The sequence below is a fragment of the Mesoplodon mirus genome (genome assembly GCF_964341445.2).
Source record: "Mesoplodon mirus genome assembly, chromosome: 1".
Classification (NCBI taxonomy): Eukaryota; Metazoa; Chordata; class Mammalia; order Artiodactyla; family Ziphiidae; genus Mesoplodon; species Mesoplodon mirus.
Window position 1 is genome coordinate 83,360,147 of NC_138976.1, and position 18,743 is coordinate 83,378,889.

The 18,743-nt window shown below is 35.4% G+C and overlaps 1 protein-coding gene across 2 annotated transcripts in view; it reads left to right on the forward strand.

Annotated features, from left to right (window-relative positions):
- PCSK5 (proprotein convertase subtilisin/kexin type 5) overlaps positions 1-18,743 on the forward strand; it is a 456,450-nt gene that overhangs the window by 155,575 nt on the left and 282,132 nt on the right. For both annotated transcript variants that reach the window (XM_082614748.1, XM_082614749.1), the window contains exons 6-7: positions 5,335-5,423; positions 8,743-8,915. In XM_082614748.1, the coding sequence (XP_082470874.1) occupies positions 5,335-5,423; positions 8,743-8,915 (262 nt within the window). The remainder of the gene's footprint in view (positions 1-5,334; positions 5,424-8,742; positions 8,916-18,743) is intronic.

Genomic DNA, 18,743 nt, shown 5'->3' on the forward strand with positions numbered 1-18,743 from the left:
CATGCTCATAATCTGTCATCTCTGAAGAAAAATACAACTGAAAAACAGACTTTTGTCTGTTTTGTGACTTTCATATTTATTCACGTCATGAATATACTTTTTGCTAACCATCCTTTGTTCTTTGGGAGAAGGAAGAAATTGAATCATGTTCATGTACTTGAATAGGTCATGATGATATCCATTGTTCTATGATCTATTTAAAATCCATGTCAAGACAGAGTCCAACTAGGATATAAAAATAAAAATGATGACTAGTACTTTACTTGGAGTAATGATCATTGTCATCTGAAGAGTGGGCTGTTTAAATGTAGTTGAGCTGGCATTTTGGACCCTCAATTACAGTATGCTGCAATATATGATTTAACTGATACTTAAAATATATGTGTCAACAGTACAGTATAACTTACCTATCTCCCCAAAATAGCCCATATATTATGATGTAGAGCCCTGTACAGAAATCTTTACAAGAAATGTTTTTATAAACAAAATAGTCACTCTGTTCTTCACTTATAAACGTTCACTGTACATTAATGATGCACATAATATGTGCAAGGCTTTACCACATTTTAGAAATACAGAACCATGTTACTTCTGTTTTTTAGTAATATGGTAGAACAGATATTCAATTAAATCTCTCCTACCACAGTATATCTAAAACTCATGGGAAAATATTAAAGAACTTTTCAGTGCATGGTTGAGCTAATGGGCTACCAGAGTATTTCTCTGAGAAAGTGCAAATTTATCAACTACGTGGGCAACAGGTGGACACTAGGCATTCCCCAGGGTGAGCAACCAATCCCAGCCAGACTGGAGATGGATTTTTAAAAGTCCAGAGGTGGCAGGAGACAAGGCCTTGGTCCAAAGGGTGAGAGAAGCTTTCTGCATAAAATGGAACCCCTGAGGTACTATCTTCAGTGCAATAACCATAGAAAAAGAAAACCTACACAGAGAGACAGAGGATGTATTTGACTTTCTCTCCCTGGGTGATGGATAGGGCAAGATGATAAATAAATAACTACCTTGGAGAATAACTAAATTCTCTTGTGGAATTTTCACCTATAATCCATATTACTTGTATGGCCCACATTTTTAATTTGGTGGAACAGGTCCTGGTTGGTGTAGCCCAAAATATGCGTTAGAAGTGAATTTAAATCTTCTTTAAAACAATGAGTTTTCCATACCCATCCTCAAGGAATTCACAAAGATAAAAGCCTAAACAACATGATCTCCTAATTTGACAATTCACCAACTCCATGGGGGAAACGTCACCCTGAAAACAAGCCAATAGAAAAAATGAATAGCAGAATTAGATTCACCTATTTAGAATTATTATATATAATTCATATGCATCAAGAAATAAATATTGAAAAGCATTTTTAAGAAAAATTGACTATCCAAATTAACTGGGTGGACTTGACAAAAGATCTTTAAAAAGTAAAACGTATAAATAACTGAAAAGAAGAATGCAATGAATGGGCTAAATAACAGGTTGGTCATGGCCGAAGATAGGTAAGTGAAGTATAGGACTGAGAAGGTTACACAGAACACAGCCGAGAGAGAGAAGGATGGGGGAAGCCTGAAGCTGAGATTGAAGATTAAGATAGTGTGAAAAGGTCTAATGTATGCTTAACAGGGATTCTGATAGGAAGAACCATAGAATGATGTAAAGGCAGTGCATCAAGGTACTAGCTTACAAAGGTACTAGCTAAGACTTCTGAAGATTTAAATATTAAACTACAGTTTTAGGAATTCCAAGAAAGAATTTTTAAAAATACATACATATAACATCTTCATGAACCTGCAGAATAGAAAAGACAAAGATCTGAAAAGCATCCAGAGAGAACTAGATTGCCAGATGGCTGATTTCTCACCAGAAACAATGGAAGCTAAAAATTGGTGGAATGGCATCTTTGAAGTGCTGTTAGTCTAGGATTCTATATCCAGTGAAATTAGTTTTTAAGAACCACAGTAAAATAAAGTCATTTTCTGAGGCTACCAAAAGCCTCTCCGATGGGTACATTTATAGAATGTTCTTCAGAAAGAAATCAGTGATCCCAGAAGGAAATAAGAGCTACAAAAATAAACAGAGCAAAGAATGTAAATCTAAACAAACATTGATTGTTTAAAATAGAACAGTAGTGGGTGATTTCTAGAGTTAAAAAATCCAATGTATAACTATAATTATGGGGGGATCATGTCAAGGGGTGGATAATCAGTTAAAACATTCTAAAGTCTGCATTGTTTGGGAAAAGGTGAAAAAAGTATTAATAATTTTAGTGTTTGTGATCTTAGCTATCTATTATCAAATATCTAGGATAACCATTAAATAATAGAATATAACATCCAAACTAGTACAGGGGAAAAAATACAGAAATGAATATGAATATATGAATACATAGACACTGTAAATGGACTGACTCTTGAGTCAAAGACAAAGATAGCCTAGCTTCAAAAAAACATAATTATATTCTACTTATGAGGCATACTAATATGAACACAGAATATTTGAAACTAAAAGGATCAAGTGGTTTATAATTTAAATATTAACCAGATATCTTTAATTTTTATTGCAAGAACCACAGTGTTACTACATATTCCTAAACAGTTTGTTTCACTAGAAAGACTTGATAATTCCTTTCTAAATACAAAAAAAATTGATAGAACTGCAAAGAACATTAACAAATCCACAATATAATGAACAAGCTTGACATAATGGACTTATATGGAACAATTGGAGAATACACATCCTTTCAAAGCACATGGAACATTTATAAAAGTTGATCATATGCTTCGCCATTTTATGAGCTCACAAAATTCAAATGATTGCTTCATAAAAATTATATTCTTTTATCATAAGATAATCAAGTTATTGATCGATATAAAAAACATAACACCTGCATACATTTGAAAAATTTAAATCATACTTCTAAATAACCCATGGGCCAAAGAATAAACCAGAGCCACATTAAAAGCATAGGCCCTTATGATCCTGTAGAACTTGCATTAATTAATAATAGAGCCAATGAAGTATAAAAACAGTAGACTCATAAAGGGAATTTGACATTTGAATAAAAATAATCTACACCATGAAGTAATATGCAGTGAGAGGCTAATGAAGATTCATAGTAAATAATTACTATGCTCAGGGGAAAATTAGTTTAGCTTGGGGCTTACAAAAATATTTTTTTTAAAAAAGAGATCATTTTTTCTGATGATTAAATTGTATAACCAAATATCAGAGGGCAAGATAATTATGAGTACATCAAAATTAAATAACTATGTGTGACAACCTAAAAGTGCCATAAATAAGATTGTTACATTCCAAACAAAGCATTTGGAAATATATTTGCAACAGGTATGATAGAAAGGCAAGAAGTGATTTGGGCAAAAAGCATGAAGAGGTTATTCAGAAAGCAAGAAATAGAAATAGCTAATAAAGATTTGAAAAGATGTACAACATCAAATGTAATCAGAAGGGATAAAGAGGGAAGCAACAATGAGATAATATTTTTCAAGTCTGCTTGGTAAGCATGAAAAAGATTGAAAATTCATACATAGGGGTTTACGTACACAGGGGTTCGTCCATATATTTTCTCCATTCTTCATATTGTCATTCAACTTGGCTTATGGCCTGTCTTTTTTTGTCATGAATTAAAATTTGGTGTTTTGTAGTACTATTTGTCACTCTTGCAGTTTTTATGAGGTTCGGTTATACTACTTTTATCTTCTGTTGACAGTGTGACAGTATATTCTGTACTCTTTGATCCAGTAATTCCAATTCTAGAAATTTGTCCCAAGGTATATAAAATTTTGTATATACAAAACTGTTCTTTGTAGCTTCATTAATACTAGTGAAAAAATGGGTAAATTTCCAGAAATAAAGATTATGATGCGTGTGTGTGTGTGTGTGTGTATATATATATATATATACACACACACACACATATAGGTATATGTATATAGGTATATGCTATTTCTATATAAATATAAAAGATTATATAGAATAATAGTAGCCATTTAAATTATATATAGATTAATCTTTACATAAAAAGAGATGCATGATATTACTAAGTGGAAAAAGCAGGATATATCTCTTTTGTGTGAACTGGTGTATACCTATCAGTTATAAGCAGCTATTTGTTTACAGTTGCGTAGACAGTAGTTATATCCCATGATGAGTGTGTAGAATATGCTGTAAAATAAAAAGTACCAGAACAGAATCTGGGGTCCTGAGTTTTAGTCACTGTTGGGCTATTTTTGACAGATCTCTTTACATCTCAGGGCCTCCTTAAGTGCCCTCATCTCTAAAAATGTGGGAAGGGAGGTGAGCATTGACTTCATTAGCATAGAAATACACCACAGTGGTTGTCACGTCCCCCTCCTGCATCCAGGGCAAGCATTAGTCGTCAGTCCTCGCCTTCTTTCTCTGGGCTTAGCCATGCCTTAGAATTGTTCTCAGCACACACCGTATTAGGCCACCATTTCTAAACAGATTGTCCTTTGCACTTGACGCTTCTTTGCCATCCTTGGATAAGATCTTAGAAGTCCTTTCAGCTAAATGATTTTTCTGATTAAAGAACTAAGTTATTGTGGTGAGAAATAACAAGGAATATCTTTCAGAAAAATTTTGTACTTTTCTGGCAGCCACATCTTAAAAAAGGTGAACACAAACAGGTAAAATAGGTTTTGATAATATATTTTATTAAGTACAATATATCAACATGTAATTGATATAAAATAACTACTAATGCATTATTTTATGTTGTCTTTTCACATAAGATCTTTGAAATCCAGTGTGTATTTACAGCAATCCCATCTTAGATGATGAATTTTCTTTGGAAATCCTTGATGTATGTTTTAATTTCCTGTTTAAAAAGTAGTTTCTCATACCCACATTATTAAATTTTCTAATAAATGAATTGAGTACTAGTTTTTAAATTTAATTAAAATTAAAAATTAAGATGTGGTCACAGTAGCCATATTTCAAGTACCCATTAGCCATAGGTGGCTGGTGTTTACCATATTGGACATCGAAAGTTCAGAGAATACAAAGGAACATACAACTTGATTTTAGCCTTCAAGGAGATTTTCTGGTTGGGAAAGCAAGATATCAAAAATAAGCATACAGGAATGTAATCCAAAACAGAATGTAATTAAGTGTAAGTGTAAAAGTTTGCAATGGACAGACTTAATGCTACTTGGGTAAGAAATTCCAGAAACGCCTACAGCTTGCTACATTCTTCACCACGTTGAAGTCTGAGTGGTGTCGAGGATGTGTTGAGTTTGGAAGAATAAGGTGTCTTCCTTTAGAAAGTGTGTGTGTTCTCCCTGCAGGCACGGGACCCGCTGTGCTGGAGAAGTGGCCGCCGCAGCAAACAACTCTCACTGCACAGTTGGCATTGCTTTCAACGCCAGGATCGGAGGTATGGGAAACAGGCACGAGTGGATGTAGAAACAAGCCAAGAGCTCTCACCCTAACTGGTTTCCAGAACCCTTTTCTGAACTAAAGACAGGCGTATGTTTGCATAATAGAGTTCAACTACTGCTGACAGCAAAAAGACCTTGTTAACCTGCATTATTAAGCAGCCCCCCTAAAGCGTTGCAAACACAGACATTTCTTTCTTTAAATAGGAATAAGAAAAGGTTGTCCAATAACGAAGATGGGGTCATTACCATCTATACCAAATTGTACAATTGGTACCTGGGTCAGAAAGAACTAAGGATATAAACACCAGGCCCTAATATCTCTATGGAAAGAAGCATTTTGAAATTCTGTCAAAGCAGAAAATATGTTTTTTCTTTCCCATAGGCTTTACAAAATTTCCTTTAAATTGTAATTAAAAGGTAAAGAGTAAAATCTCCTTTTGTAGCCCCAGAGTATAGTAATACTATTACCATTAATAATTGCAGGTTATAGATATACATATATATACATACACAAGCTCAAATATACATATACTTACTACAAGGACCAACCAAAGCAGTGTATATTCAGATATTAATAAAACAAACTCTTACTTTCCCATTTGTAATCATCTTTTTTAGTATAGCCTGGTGACACAGCCATGCACAAATGGGAAGAAAACATTGTAAGAGATGGTATAGATCCTACTGGCTTTGAAGATGTTCCTCTAAGCATCTCCTGAAGCTTCATTTCATAAGATGAAGCTCCTGGAACCAGGCTGACATCCTTGTTTCCAATATACTATTTGTTTCCAAATGGTAAACAGAGTTGGATCTAAAAAATAGAAATGATAGTCCTTTCTAAGGTTAATGTAGATGTCTTATAACATGAAATAATTGGGGTATATAATGACGGTGCTAAGAAAAGGTTTTTTGAGACTGTCTTTTGCGTCATTCGTCAGTAAATTTGACCTCTTTCTTTCTTTCATTTCACCCGGGATTCCTAGAGTATGGCAGCTTATTAACCAGTAATTAGCAGTACTCTGAGAACATCTGCTGTATATCAAGGGCAAGGTTCATGGAGGTGTTATGGAAAGGAGACAGACATCCTCTGAAGAATTGTGAGGGTGCTGGAGGCCCCTGCTCTCCTCAGGATAGTTGGATGACTACAGTGGCTGTCCAGTCAACCCTACTTGCTGTCCAGCACACACACACTCACATACACAGACACACACCCAGGTCCCTATCATTACTATTCAGTACTAACCCAGCACTTCTGACCTTGAGGGAACGAAGGGATGAACTTGTGAAGTTCACAGATAAACTGCTGACCTAGCTAAACAAGACCTCTAAAACAATGAATGAATGGCAATGCCTGACAAATGTTCTTTCATCCTAAAAGCAAGAACATCCTAAATTATAAATTTAACCCCTCAGAGCCAAGGCATGAAGGCTTGCAGTTAGTTAAATGAAGAAAACGTAACCTTTCATTTTTAAACCTGAGAAAATAAAATTCTTATCAATTTTTGGTCAGAAAATTAATATTATGCTCTAGATATGATTTTATCAAGCATGTTTTCATGGACGTCACATAAATTTCATGGTGTAGAAACTGAATTCAGGTGCTGTGTAGACACTCCTGTGTTTAGACCTACTGATTGGATTATTTCAGGCCTCCCTGTAGTGGTAAAATAGTTCCATTTTATACCTTTAAATAGAAGTAAGAATATGAAATATTTCATCTTTATTTGGTAAAAACCATGCAGATGAGTTTTGAATATTCATGGCAAATCAAAACAAACCAATGGCTGCTGAGGAAACAGTATGTGCAGAGCATCCTGCTGGGTATTTTCCTCCCACAAAATAAACTGCTGAAAAGCTTTCTAAGTATGCTTTACATTCCATAATTTTTAAATGGACTTGTTCAAAACCTTTGTTCTCCACATCACCTGTTTCTATACATCTCCTTTAAAAATATGCAAGTCTAGAAGAAAAGATAGTCAAGAGATACAGCAGCCAAATGCAACGTCTTTAGGGATGCTTTGGGGAAATTTAAGGTAGAGTGGGTGTTTCCCCCTTTTTTTGGAAAAAATATTAAAGGATAGAGTGTCATATCTGTCATGTAATTTAAAATGGTTTAGCCTAATATTTATATTTTTAGATGAAGAAAATATGGCAAAATGTTAACAGTTGTTGAGTCCTGGCTGTATCCGGGTTCATTGTCATTTTTTTCTGTTTTTCTGTGTTTGCGATTTTATAGTTAAAAGTTAAACATTTTTTTAAAAGCACAAAGAAGATATGGTTCCTTCAAGAATATTTTTATATTCCACCAGAATTCCCACCTCAAACCACATAGCCTCTAAAGCTGCCTGATTTAGGGTTTTTTTTTTTTTTTTTTGATTTAGGGTTTTATTATTTAATCCTCATTTATTGGTAACCAAAGAAAGTTGAAATCCTACTAGATAACAAGGTTTTCCTAAGGAGTAAATTTGGTCTATAAGGACATAATTTTAAAGTAATACAATATCTCAGTGATGGTATTTAGCTTCAGCTGAAGGAAAGATATGTTTACTTATTAGGTGTTTTGTTGTTATTGCATGTCTGTAAAATAAAAAGAAAAAAAGAAAGCTTTGTATTTGACAATTTTTTTTAGTATCTTAGTGTCTATTTTTGCAAATTAAGGTAAATAATAAATTCCTATCTGTCTGGTGGGAATACTTACATGGAGATTAATGACTAAACATTGCCCAAACCCTTTGAGAATTATTTGATGTGTAACATGCACAGAGGGCATTCTCACTTATTATTTGACTTATAATAACTTGGCAAAGAAGTCATATATTAAGTTCACATCAGTATTTCAGATTAGGAGATAATATTAAATATGGAGGAAATTGGACCACTCTAACTTGGAGGCTTTCCAAATTTCTAAGACTGCTGGGGTTAGAATGTTTTATACCAATTATGAGCCCAAGGTACCTAATGAAGAGAAGTTTTGGGAAGATGGATTGCTTGAGGCTCCCTTTGTCAAGAGACAAAGATATCTCTTAAGACAGAGATAAAGAGAAGGGAAAGAATGTGGAAACTTAGAAAAAGAGAACAATGGCTAAAAAAAGTTTTTAAAGAAGTTTTGCTCTTCTACATGCAATGTAACTTCCTTTCCCCCCCAAGAAAGCTTCAGAAAAGTCTTGCACTATCCTTTTCTGAGGAACATACGCTGACTTAAGTGTTGATTTAAAGGTTATTCTTTCCTTAAAGAAAAAATGCTACAATTGAAATATATGTTGGTCTGTTTGGGTGAAGCTTCTGATAGAGTTACTTCCCCTTTCTGTCTTACAGGAGTTCGAATGCTGGATGGAGATGTCACGGATATGGTTGAAGCAAAATCAGTTAGCTTCAATCCTCAGCATGTGCACATTTACAGTGCGAGCTGGGGCCCGGATGATGATGGCAAGACTGTGGATGGACCAGCTCCACTCACCCGGCAAGCCTTTGAAAATGGTGTTAGAATGGTAGGTGGTTTTTTTTGTTTTTTTATTTTACTGGAGTATAGTTGATTCACAATATTGTGTTAGTTTCAGGTGTACAGCAAAGTGATTCAGTTATACATACACATATATTCATTCTTTTTTAGATTCTTTTCTCATATAGGTTATCCCAGAATATTGAGTAGAGTTCCCTGTGCTATACAGTAGGTCCTTGTTGGTTATCTATCTTGTATATAGTAGTGTGTATGTTTATCCCAAGCTCCTGATTTATCCCTCCCACCCACATTTCCCCTTTGGTAATCAGAAGTTTGTTTTCAGTATCTGTAAGTCTGTTTCTGTTTTGTAAATAAGTTCATTTGTTTCATTTTTTAAAAAATTAGATTCCCTTTTTTTCCATTTCCAATATCATTAGTGATATTTGTCTTTCTCTGTCTGACTTACTTCACTTACTATGATAATCTCTAGATCTATCCATGTTGCTGAAAATGGCATTTCATTCTTTCTGATGGCTGAGTAATATTCCATTGTATATATGTACCACATCTTCTTTATCCATTCCTTTGTTGGTGGACATTTAGGTTGCTTCCGTGTCTTGGCTATTGTGAATAGTGTTGCAATGAACATTGGGGTGCATGTATCCTTTTGGATTATGTTTTTCTCCGGATATATGCCCAGGAGTGGGATTGCTGGATCATATGATAACTATTTTAGTTTTCTGAGGAACCTCCATATTGTTTTCCATAGTGGCTGTATCAATTTATATTCCCACCAACAGTGTAGAAGGGTTCCCTTTTCTCCACACCCTCTCCAGCATTTATTATTTGTAGACTTTTTAATAATGGCCATTCTGACTGGTGTGAGGTGATACTTCATTGTAGTTTTGATTTGCATTTCTCTGATAATTAGTGATGTTCAGCATTTTTTCATGTGCTTTTTGGCAATCTGTATGTCTTCTTTGGAAAAATGTCTATTTAGATCTTCTGCCCGTTTTTTGATTGGGTTGTTTGTTTTTTCGACATAGAGCTGCATGAGCTATTTGTATATTTTAAAAGCACCTCAGCTCAAACTGTGTTGATTGGTGATGACTTTCATATGAAGCCACCTCTGAAACAGTGAGTTTCCAATCCTCCCGTCTAGAGGAATGCATGGAGCTCTAGGCTGAGTCAGTAGACAGGATTGTGTGTTGTATCTGTCCTGCAAATAAGCTAAGGGCTAGAGAGTTTCCTCTGATGAGAACAGAGGTATATTTTGATGCTTAGATTTGTTGAAAAGAAATATTTATTAATATGAATATTAACATCATTAATATTCATCAATATGTTAATTTTAGATTTGGAGATATAAATTCTTGAAACTGTGAGACTGAGAATTGGAGATATTGAAACTCTCCAATTGGTGTTGATAGGTCATCCAACAATGCCCTTCTGGGCATCTCCCTTGTGTAGTTCCTTCACTAGTTTCACCTCTGTCCCAGGACAATATTATTTTTCTGTTCCCACATTCCCTAACCAGGCAGCTTAATTCATCATCATTTTCCTTGATTTCACTAAAAAAATTCACTGACCACTCCTCTCCCCCAAATTGACCATATATTCTAATGTAATAAAATATCTGTTTCAAATTACAGATCTTGAGAAATCCTGTCTTATTTAAATTAAGTTAAAAAATAAGGGCTCTATAGTTGTAATACTCCACTGGAAGCAACTCCTTTCTCTTTCTTACTCGTGAATGCACCATTGGGTGATTTAAAGCATACATTTTTTAGATTTATTTAAAAAAAGTTTTTATTGAAGTATAGTTAATATATTATATAAATTACAGGTGTACAATATAGTGATTCACAATTTTTAAAGTTTATAATCATTTATAGTTATTACAAAATATTGGCTATATTCCTTGTGTTGTACAATATATCCTTGTAGCTTATTTTATAACTAAGTTTGTCCCTCTTAATCCCTACCCCTATATTGTCCCTCCCCCTTCCCTCTCCTGACTGGTAACCACTAGTTTGTTCTCTATATCTGTGAGTCTAAAACATACATTTTAATCATGTTCATGTTTGGCCATTGTTGATCTGGGCCTAACCTCTTTTTGTTTCCTCATCTCTTTTTTCTTTTTAGGAATTTAAGCATACTCCACTCTTTTTTTTTTTAATTGAAGTATAGTTGATTTACAATATTGTGTTGGTTTCAGGTGTACAGTAAAATGATCCAGCTAAGTATATATTTTTCAGATTTTCTATTATAGGTTATTACAAGATATTGAATGTAGCCCCCTGTGCTATGCAGTAAATCCTGTTGCTTATCTATTTTCTGTATAGTAGTTTGTATCTGTTAATCCTCTACTCCTAGTTTATCCCTACCTCCTCCCTTTCCCCTTTGGTAGCCACAGGTTTGTTTTCTGTGTCTGTGAGGCATACTCCACTCTTACTACCCATTGGCACATACTGCTTTCTCTACAGTATGTGGTCTTTGACTCTCTCCCATGACCTACTACTATACAGACAAATCCTATTTGACCATCAAACTTCAGTTAAACTGCTACCTCTTCCCAGAAACCTCATTGCCCAAGCTAGAATTTAGTGTATGTGATCCCTACCTTATTTTCCCTATACTTTGTATTCTTCCTGGTATGTATAGTCTTTATCATATTGTGCTCTCTGTCAGAGTTAGTTTTGCATGTATCTTCTTCACTAAATAGTAAGTTCTTGAAGAGCAGAGCTTGTACTCTATGCACCTTTATGGGCTTTGCAAAACCCATAAAGTACATTGAACTCTAGTGAGTACTCAGTGAATGTTTGTTGAATTTAATTTAATTTACTGTGAATTATGCTAACCATAGGGTTGTTATCAATTCAGCCCAGATTTGAAACAGTGGAATGCATGCAGTTGATTAACGTAACATTGCAGCTGGAGTACAAATAATTATGATTCTTCCACCTTTGTGGGATTGGGGTTAGGATTTTAATCAGAAGTCTGAGCTAAGCCGTCTCCTGATTATTCTGAAAGAGACTGGAGGGAAAGCTTCTGCGCTTGTTCTGTATGCACTTTCTAACTATAGTTAGGTTTGGTTCAGACTTTTCTAGCTCTGTCAATTTTCAGCTACATTAGAATCCTTTGAAACTAAGTTGTTGGGTAGAATTTTCCTTTAATCACCAGTAATCTGGTGATTTCATTACCAAAACCTTGGGCTGCACATTACTATTCTTCCTCTCTGTGTCATCAGTACAATGGTTATTCAAGTTAAGTCAGTCATGCTTAGTTCTTATTTAATTTTCAACTGTATGTGTATGACTCTTAACATAATAAAGAGCAATCTGAAATTTCTCATTAAAATGAATCTATTTATGTTAGTAGTACACATAGCCTCATGAGTATATATATAGAGAGAATGTCCTATATTCAGTAGCTATCATTAAATCAGGTGATATGGACCAATGGTTTTCAAATTTATTATTGCTAGTGAATCTTTCTTTCAATGGAAATCTTAACTGAAAGTCTAATATATAAAACAAATACAAATGTGGTATGTTGGTGGAAGGAAAAATGAGCTAAGATTAGAAACAAGAGGATCTGAGAAAGTTATTCAGACATATAGTAAGATTATATTCAGAAATAAATAATTTTAAAAAACTTATTCTATACTCATCATTAATTATAAAAGTAATCCATGCCTGTTACAGTAGATCATTACTATAGTGATGAAATTAAAATAGATTTTCCTGTCCAACTAGATAACCATTGCTAGGAGTATGGACTACATCTTCCCATACTCCTGTGCACATTCATATACCAAATGGGGATCATATGTCTTTGCATGTTGCTGTTTTCACCTAACAGTGTATCGTGCATATCCTTCTGGGGCAATCCATAGGATAGGACTCATTCATTTTACTCTTTCAAAAATTTTGGAGTATGGAGATCCCATAATTTATTCAACTTTCCATTGAGGATCTTTCAAGGTTTTAATCTGGGAAAACAAGGACTTTAGTTTTAAAACAGACCATTTACTTTTAGAGTTAAGGCAGTAAGAAAAGAAGTAACTCTTAAAAAGAACAAATTGGGCTTCCCTGGTGGTGCAGTGGTTGAGTCCGCCTGCCGATGCAGGGGACATGGGTTCGTGCCCCGGTCTGGGAAGATCCCACATACCGCGGAATGGCTGGGCCTGTGAGCCATGGCCACTGAGTCTGCGCGTCCGGAGCCTGTGCTCCACAACGGGAGAGGCCACAACAGTGAGAGGCCCGCGTACTGGAAAAAAAAAAAAAAAAAAGAACAAATTATTCTGACTCCTAGCATTGTACATCTAATTATGGAAAAGCAGCGGTGACTCATTTAAATGTGTTAAGATCAGCATGAGAGGGTTTTTATGTGTTTAATATACATGGGCTTGCGACTTAGTCTAGAATTGAGTCTAGGATTTGTCATTTTCTGCTCTCTGACCTGATTTAGATCAAATTACCTCTCTGCTTCCATTTCCTCATCTACAGTAGGGCAATAATAGTATTTACTTACAAAGATGTTATGAGTGCTAAGTGACATGATAATGCATATAAAGCAATTGACACAATACCTGGAACATAATAGGTGCTCAAGAAATACCATATATATGTTTTTCTTTCTTTGGAAAAGAGATCATGTTCTTCCAGAAAACTTTGTATTTATTCTCAGCCCCCCATCCTTCTCTCCTATACCATTCCACACTGTGGAGTTCTAGATGATTCCATTTAGTTATTTGTAGTGGTAGATTAAAAATAATATGATAAAAGTCAGCATAGACTTTCTGAGTTCTATAATGTCATTTATTTTGTTCTTCCTATGTCTATACTCACCTTCGATTTTACTTGCCTTATAAAAGCTCATCTTCAGTTTCATTGAGATAACCTCTCGGTATACAAATTCATTTCAGTTATCCATGTTTGTGATTTTTGAAGCAGTATATTAGATAGCCTTTTCCAGGAAAAAGAAATCTTTCATTCTTCCATTATCAGGCATCAAATGAGTTGGTAAATTTTATATTCTTTGAGATTATTTTAATTTGTGTTCTTTGTATAATATATACTGTCAAATATTTGGAAAATAATTGGAAATAATTGAAAATAATTGGATAATTACTTTATGCAAAGTTAGATTATAGAACACAATAATGAAATAAATAAGTGATTTATTAGCTGAGTGATTTAAGGAATGAGGGAATAAGTGACTAAAAATAATTCCTTCAAGAAACTAGCTGAAAAGTCACCATGACTTTAGACTGTTGCAGTTTTAACTACATCATCTAGAAACTACAGGAATTGGAATTTCTTCTTTTTATTAAGTTTAGCCAACTTCCGCACAGTAGATAAAAGAGGGAAGAAGACGTCTAAGTTTTGTACTTAATACATAAAAGTTTCCCCATTCTAGCAACAAGACAAAACAAACATAGAAACTATCAAGACTATTTGAGCTAAGGAGAAGTATTATGAATGAAATTAAACTGATGACTGGGGGGAAACAGAGCTGATTTAGTTAGGGAGGACAGGGAATCATCTTTGAGGAGGTGATATGTGAATGGAGACATAAGTGATAAGAAGCCAGTTAGGTGAAGACATGTGGAAGGAATGTTCTGTGCAGAAGGAACAGCAAGAGCTAAAAAGCCCCCTGAGTGGAGAATGATTAGGGTGTATCTCCAGAACAGTGTGCTAATTTGGGTGTTGGGAGCAACAAGAACAGAAAGCGGGCAGTAGTAGATGGCCACAGAAGTAGGCGGGGGGCTAGCTCAGCAGGGCGTCCTAAATCATGAACGGGGTCTGCCTTTTAATCTGCTACAGAAAGCCAGTGGAGGTTTTCAGCAGAGTAGTGGCCTGATGGAATACACAGGGGTTTGTTTGTTTGTTTTTTGGTACACGGGCCTCTCACTGCTGTGGCCTCTCCCGTTGTGGAGCACAGGCTCTGGACGCGCAGGCTCAGCAGCAATGGCTCACGGGCCCAGCCGCTCCGCGGCATGCGGGATACTCCCGGAACAGGGCACAAACCCATGTCCCCTGCATCGGCAGGCGGACTCTCAACCACTGCACCACCAGGGAAGCCCGTGGAATACACAGTTTTAAAAGATCACTGTTGTGTAGAGAAGGGACTGCATGTGGGGCGAGGGATGGGAAGGCAAGAGAGGAAGATTGAAATGGTCCAGGAAAGAGTTGATAACGAGTTGGACTTGGGTGACATCTGGAGAGATCGGTGGCAAGAGGGAGAAGCCTAAGGATCAAGAAAGATTTCACAAAGGAAATAAGTATATTTTGCTCAGGGAGTCCAAGTATTGATTGCATCCATGCCTTCTGCTTGCTAACCAAAAAATGTAGCAAATATTGAATTTCAAAATGCTCCCTATTTGTTTACTATAAGATAAGCATTTGGCCTAGTAAAATGGAACACTATTTTCAAAGACTTTATAACAAAATCAAAATTGATTCCATGTATAGCCCCTTTAGAATTAATGTGCCAAAATTGCATTAGAGAAACTATGTTAAACAAACCACGTCACAATTGACAACTTGCTCTTTCTCTCAAAGATAGCACTATATTTGCTGCTACAGAGCTATAAAATTAAATGCAAGAATTAGAAGTATATCATTTGGGCTGCATGAAAATAATAATAATAATAATAATAGTAATACATTTAACATTTGCCAGTCTACTATACTATAGTTACTCTCCTAAGCCCTAAAATAGATAACTTTTAATCTTCACAATAATTTCATAAGATATATACTCTTCTCCCCACTTTTGTAGAAAACAGATATTCAGCATAGCTAAAGAAGTCAGAATGTGGGCCTCAACGAAATCTAATAGATTTTTTTTCAAGTTGTCATTTCTGTTCTGTTTGGCACATCTGTCCTCCTCCCTCCATCTGTGACCACATACTCTAGCTTTTCTCCTGTTACCACGGTGAATTAGTTGCTCTTCTACCTAAGTCCACTGCCTCCAATTCTTCACTTGACCCCATTCCTTCTCACCTCATCAGTGACATGGCTCAATCAGTTGGCTTCTCTTTCATCTTTAAAATTTCCCCCTCAACTGTATTATTGCCATCCACAAACGCTCACACTGCTAATCCTCCTATCTCAAAAGAGAGAGAGGAGAAGCCATCCATGGGCTCCTATCTCCTTCCAATTACTGCCTCATTTTTTTTTCACTTTGAAACAAAACTCCTTGAAACTGTGGTCCATACTTGCCCTCTACAACCTCATTTGTCCTATCATCTGGGAAGCCACGGCATCAGGACTCTGCCCCATCATTCCACCGAAGCTGTTCTTATCAAGGTCACCGTGAAACCCAGTACTCTTCTCTGAGTTCTTATCTAATTTGTCCTGACAAGGACTCCTGCCTGGTTCTTTCTATCCGCAATATAACGTACATGCACTCCAACCCTTCAGAACCCCTTTTTGGCAATTTTTATCCCTTCTTCTATGTATTAGATTTACTTACCTTGTTAATTGATTGTCTCCTCCATGAAGGCCCTGAGTTTGACTGTTTTGTTCTCTACTGTATACCAAGTACCCAAAACAGTAGGTATTTAGTGAATGAATGTATGAATGACTTCCATGCCAATTTGCTGCATATACTGAGTTAATTTTCTTAACGGTCACACTTTCATTGTTTTTGTTTAATATTTTGGATATGAGTTATTAACATACATGGAATAGTCTGGTGATTAGTGTACCCAGACTCTGCATTCAGACTCTTCAGTGGGTTCTAATACCTTGCCTTTTTCAAGTTAATTAGCCTCTCTGAGGATCAGTTTGTTCCTCTATACAATGGAGCTAAATGCTAGTAATTAGTTTATAGGACTATTATGAGGATTATATGATTAATGCCTGTTAAATACTCAGCAGAGTTCCTGGAACATAAGAATCTCTCATTATGTTATGAATCTTAATCATTATCATCACTAAAAGGGCAAGAATAATAAAAGTGAAATACTGATTAATCATGTAAATATTATAAAAAGTTTTTATTCCAAATCTCTGGGTTAAATCAATTTCATATTGCTGAATGGTCCTTAGGGAAGGTAAGTATATAATCTTGAGATTATTATTAAGGAATGGCCAAAATAAATGGGAGAAAATACCCAAGGTTTTCTAAAGCTTTTCCATAAAACACTAATTAATAAAATGCTAAAAAAAGGGGGGGGGGGATGGAGGGATTTTACTATCAAATACACTTGAGAAACACCACTTATTATATGCTTCCTTTAGAAATTTAAAAGCATATTAAAGGCTCCGAGAAGTCCTGCAGTAGAGAGATGTGTTTAAGTTTATTTAATCAATGTTCTAAACTTTAACCACACCAAAGCTTTTATTTTCATGACTTTTTTGAATTGCTGTTAAATTTCACTTTAAGTTCTTTGGAATTGCTTAGTGAAAATTCAGCTAAACTTATTAGAGTCAGAATGTTAGAACTGGAAATAATTTTAGTGATTGGGTTGTTTTTACCAACACTAATGTATTTATTTACTTGATGTCACTGCCATTCACCCAATCTCCCTTCTTAAAACTCGTCATTTCCTCTTTTCTTCGATCTAGTCATCTAATAAGTCTTTCTTTCCTGTACTACTTCTGAAAAGTTTGTGGAATCTGCCCTCTTGTCCTCACAACTAGAACCAACATCTCTCGTATAGACTTTGGCAATAGCATAATTTCAAAACTTCCATCCTCCCAGCTTGAGCTTCAACTTTCAATTCAGCATGAACACCACAGCCAAAGAAGTATTTTTATATGTAAATCTTGTCCTTTGTCTTCTCTTTAAAACTCATCACTGCTCCCTGTGACCAACAAGGAACATTCTGAGCTTCTTAGGAGGGCACATAGGGTCTCTTACAATTTTGGCAGGAGTCTCAGAATCAAAATCTTGAGAAAGGATAGTTTAAAAAAAAGTTGCTCTCATTCAAACAGATACGATTTCACTTACCATGGGATCCTTTGGCTTCTTGGTGTGACTGGCAAAGACTTCCCTAGGGGAGACTCTTGGCTTCATCTGCCCACACAGTTCTAAATAAGAAATGATTTTGTAAAATGAGTGAGTTGATTGACAGTGTTTCAGAGATAGGTGACCCAAGGTTTGGTGTCAGAATAAGGAGCTAATTGCCTAAAATTGTCTTTGTTAGACTCCTTATTCATTCATTTATTTCTGATTGCATTCAGGAAACACTCACTGGTGGTTATAATATTCCAGGCACTTTTCTAGGTGCTAGTGAAAGGTGAATAATACTCAGGACTTGTCTTCAGGGAGCTCACCATATAACAATGAATAAAGGTTCTAAACAAAGTGCCAGCAGACTCCCAGATCTGGTAAACAATAAGGACAGACTAAACTACACACAATAACAAAACTTACTGTGTGCCGTCTAGTTGCCTTGCAGTCATCTTTTTTGCCCTAGTTGGGTTATTAAACTTTAATAATGCACTTGATATTCATCAGCAGGCATCTAATGCATTGACAGCATTTCACAGTTTCCTGACAAGTGTGCTTAATAATATCCTTTAGAAAACAAGCAAAAAACATAGAATTGAATCTTTTCTTTTTCCCATAATCAGAAAATCCTGTATTCGGGTTACCAGTACTTCCCTGATTATTTTACTCAAAAAATATTTCTTAAGTATTCACCATATACCAAGCACTGGCTTGACATTTAGCTTAATCTTTTATCTGGAGAAATCATGGGGCTCATTGTAGATATTGTATGATCATGGCTTATAGTGTTTGCCTTGCCATTTTATCTACAAGTATACTTTCAATTTCAGATTCTTTTTATTTGAGCATTTTAGGCTTTGGGGTTATCAATTAAGACATTCCAATGAATTCATGACAGAACTAGTGT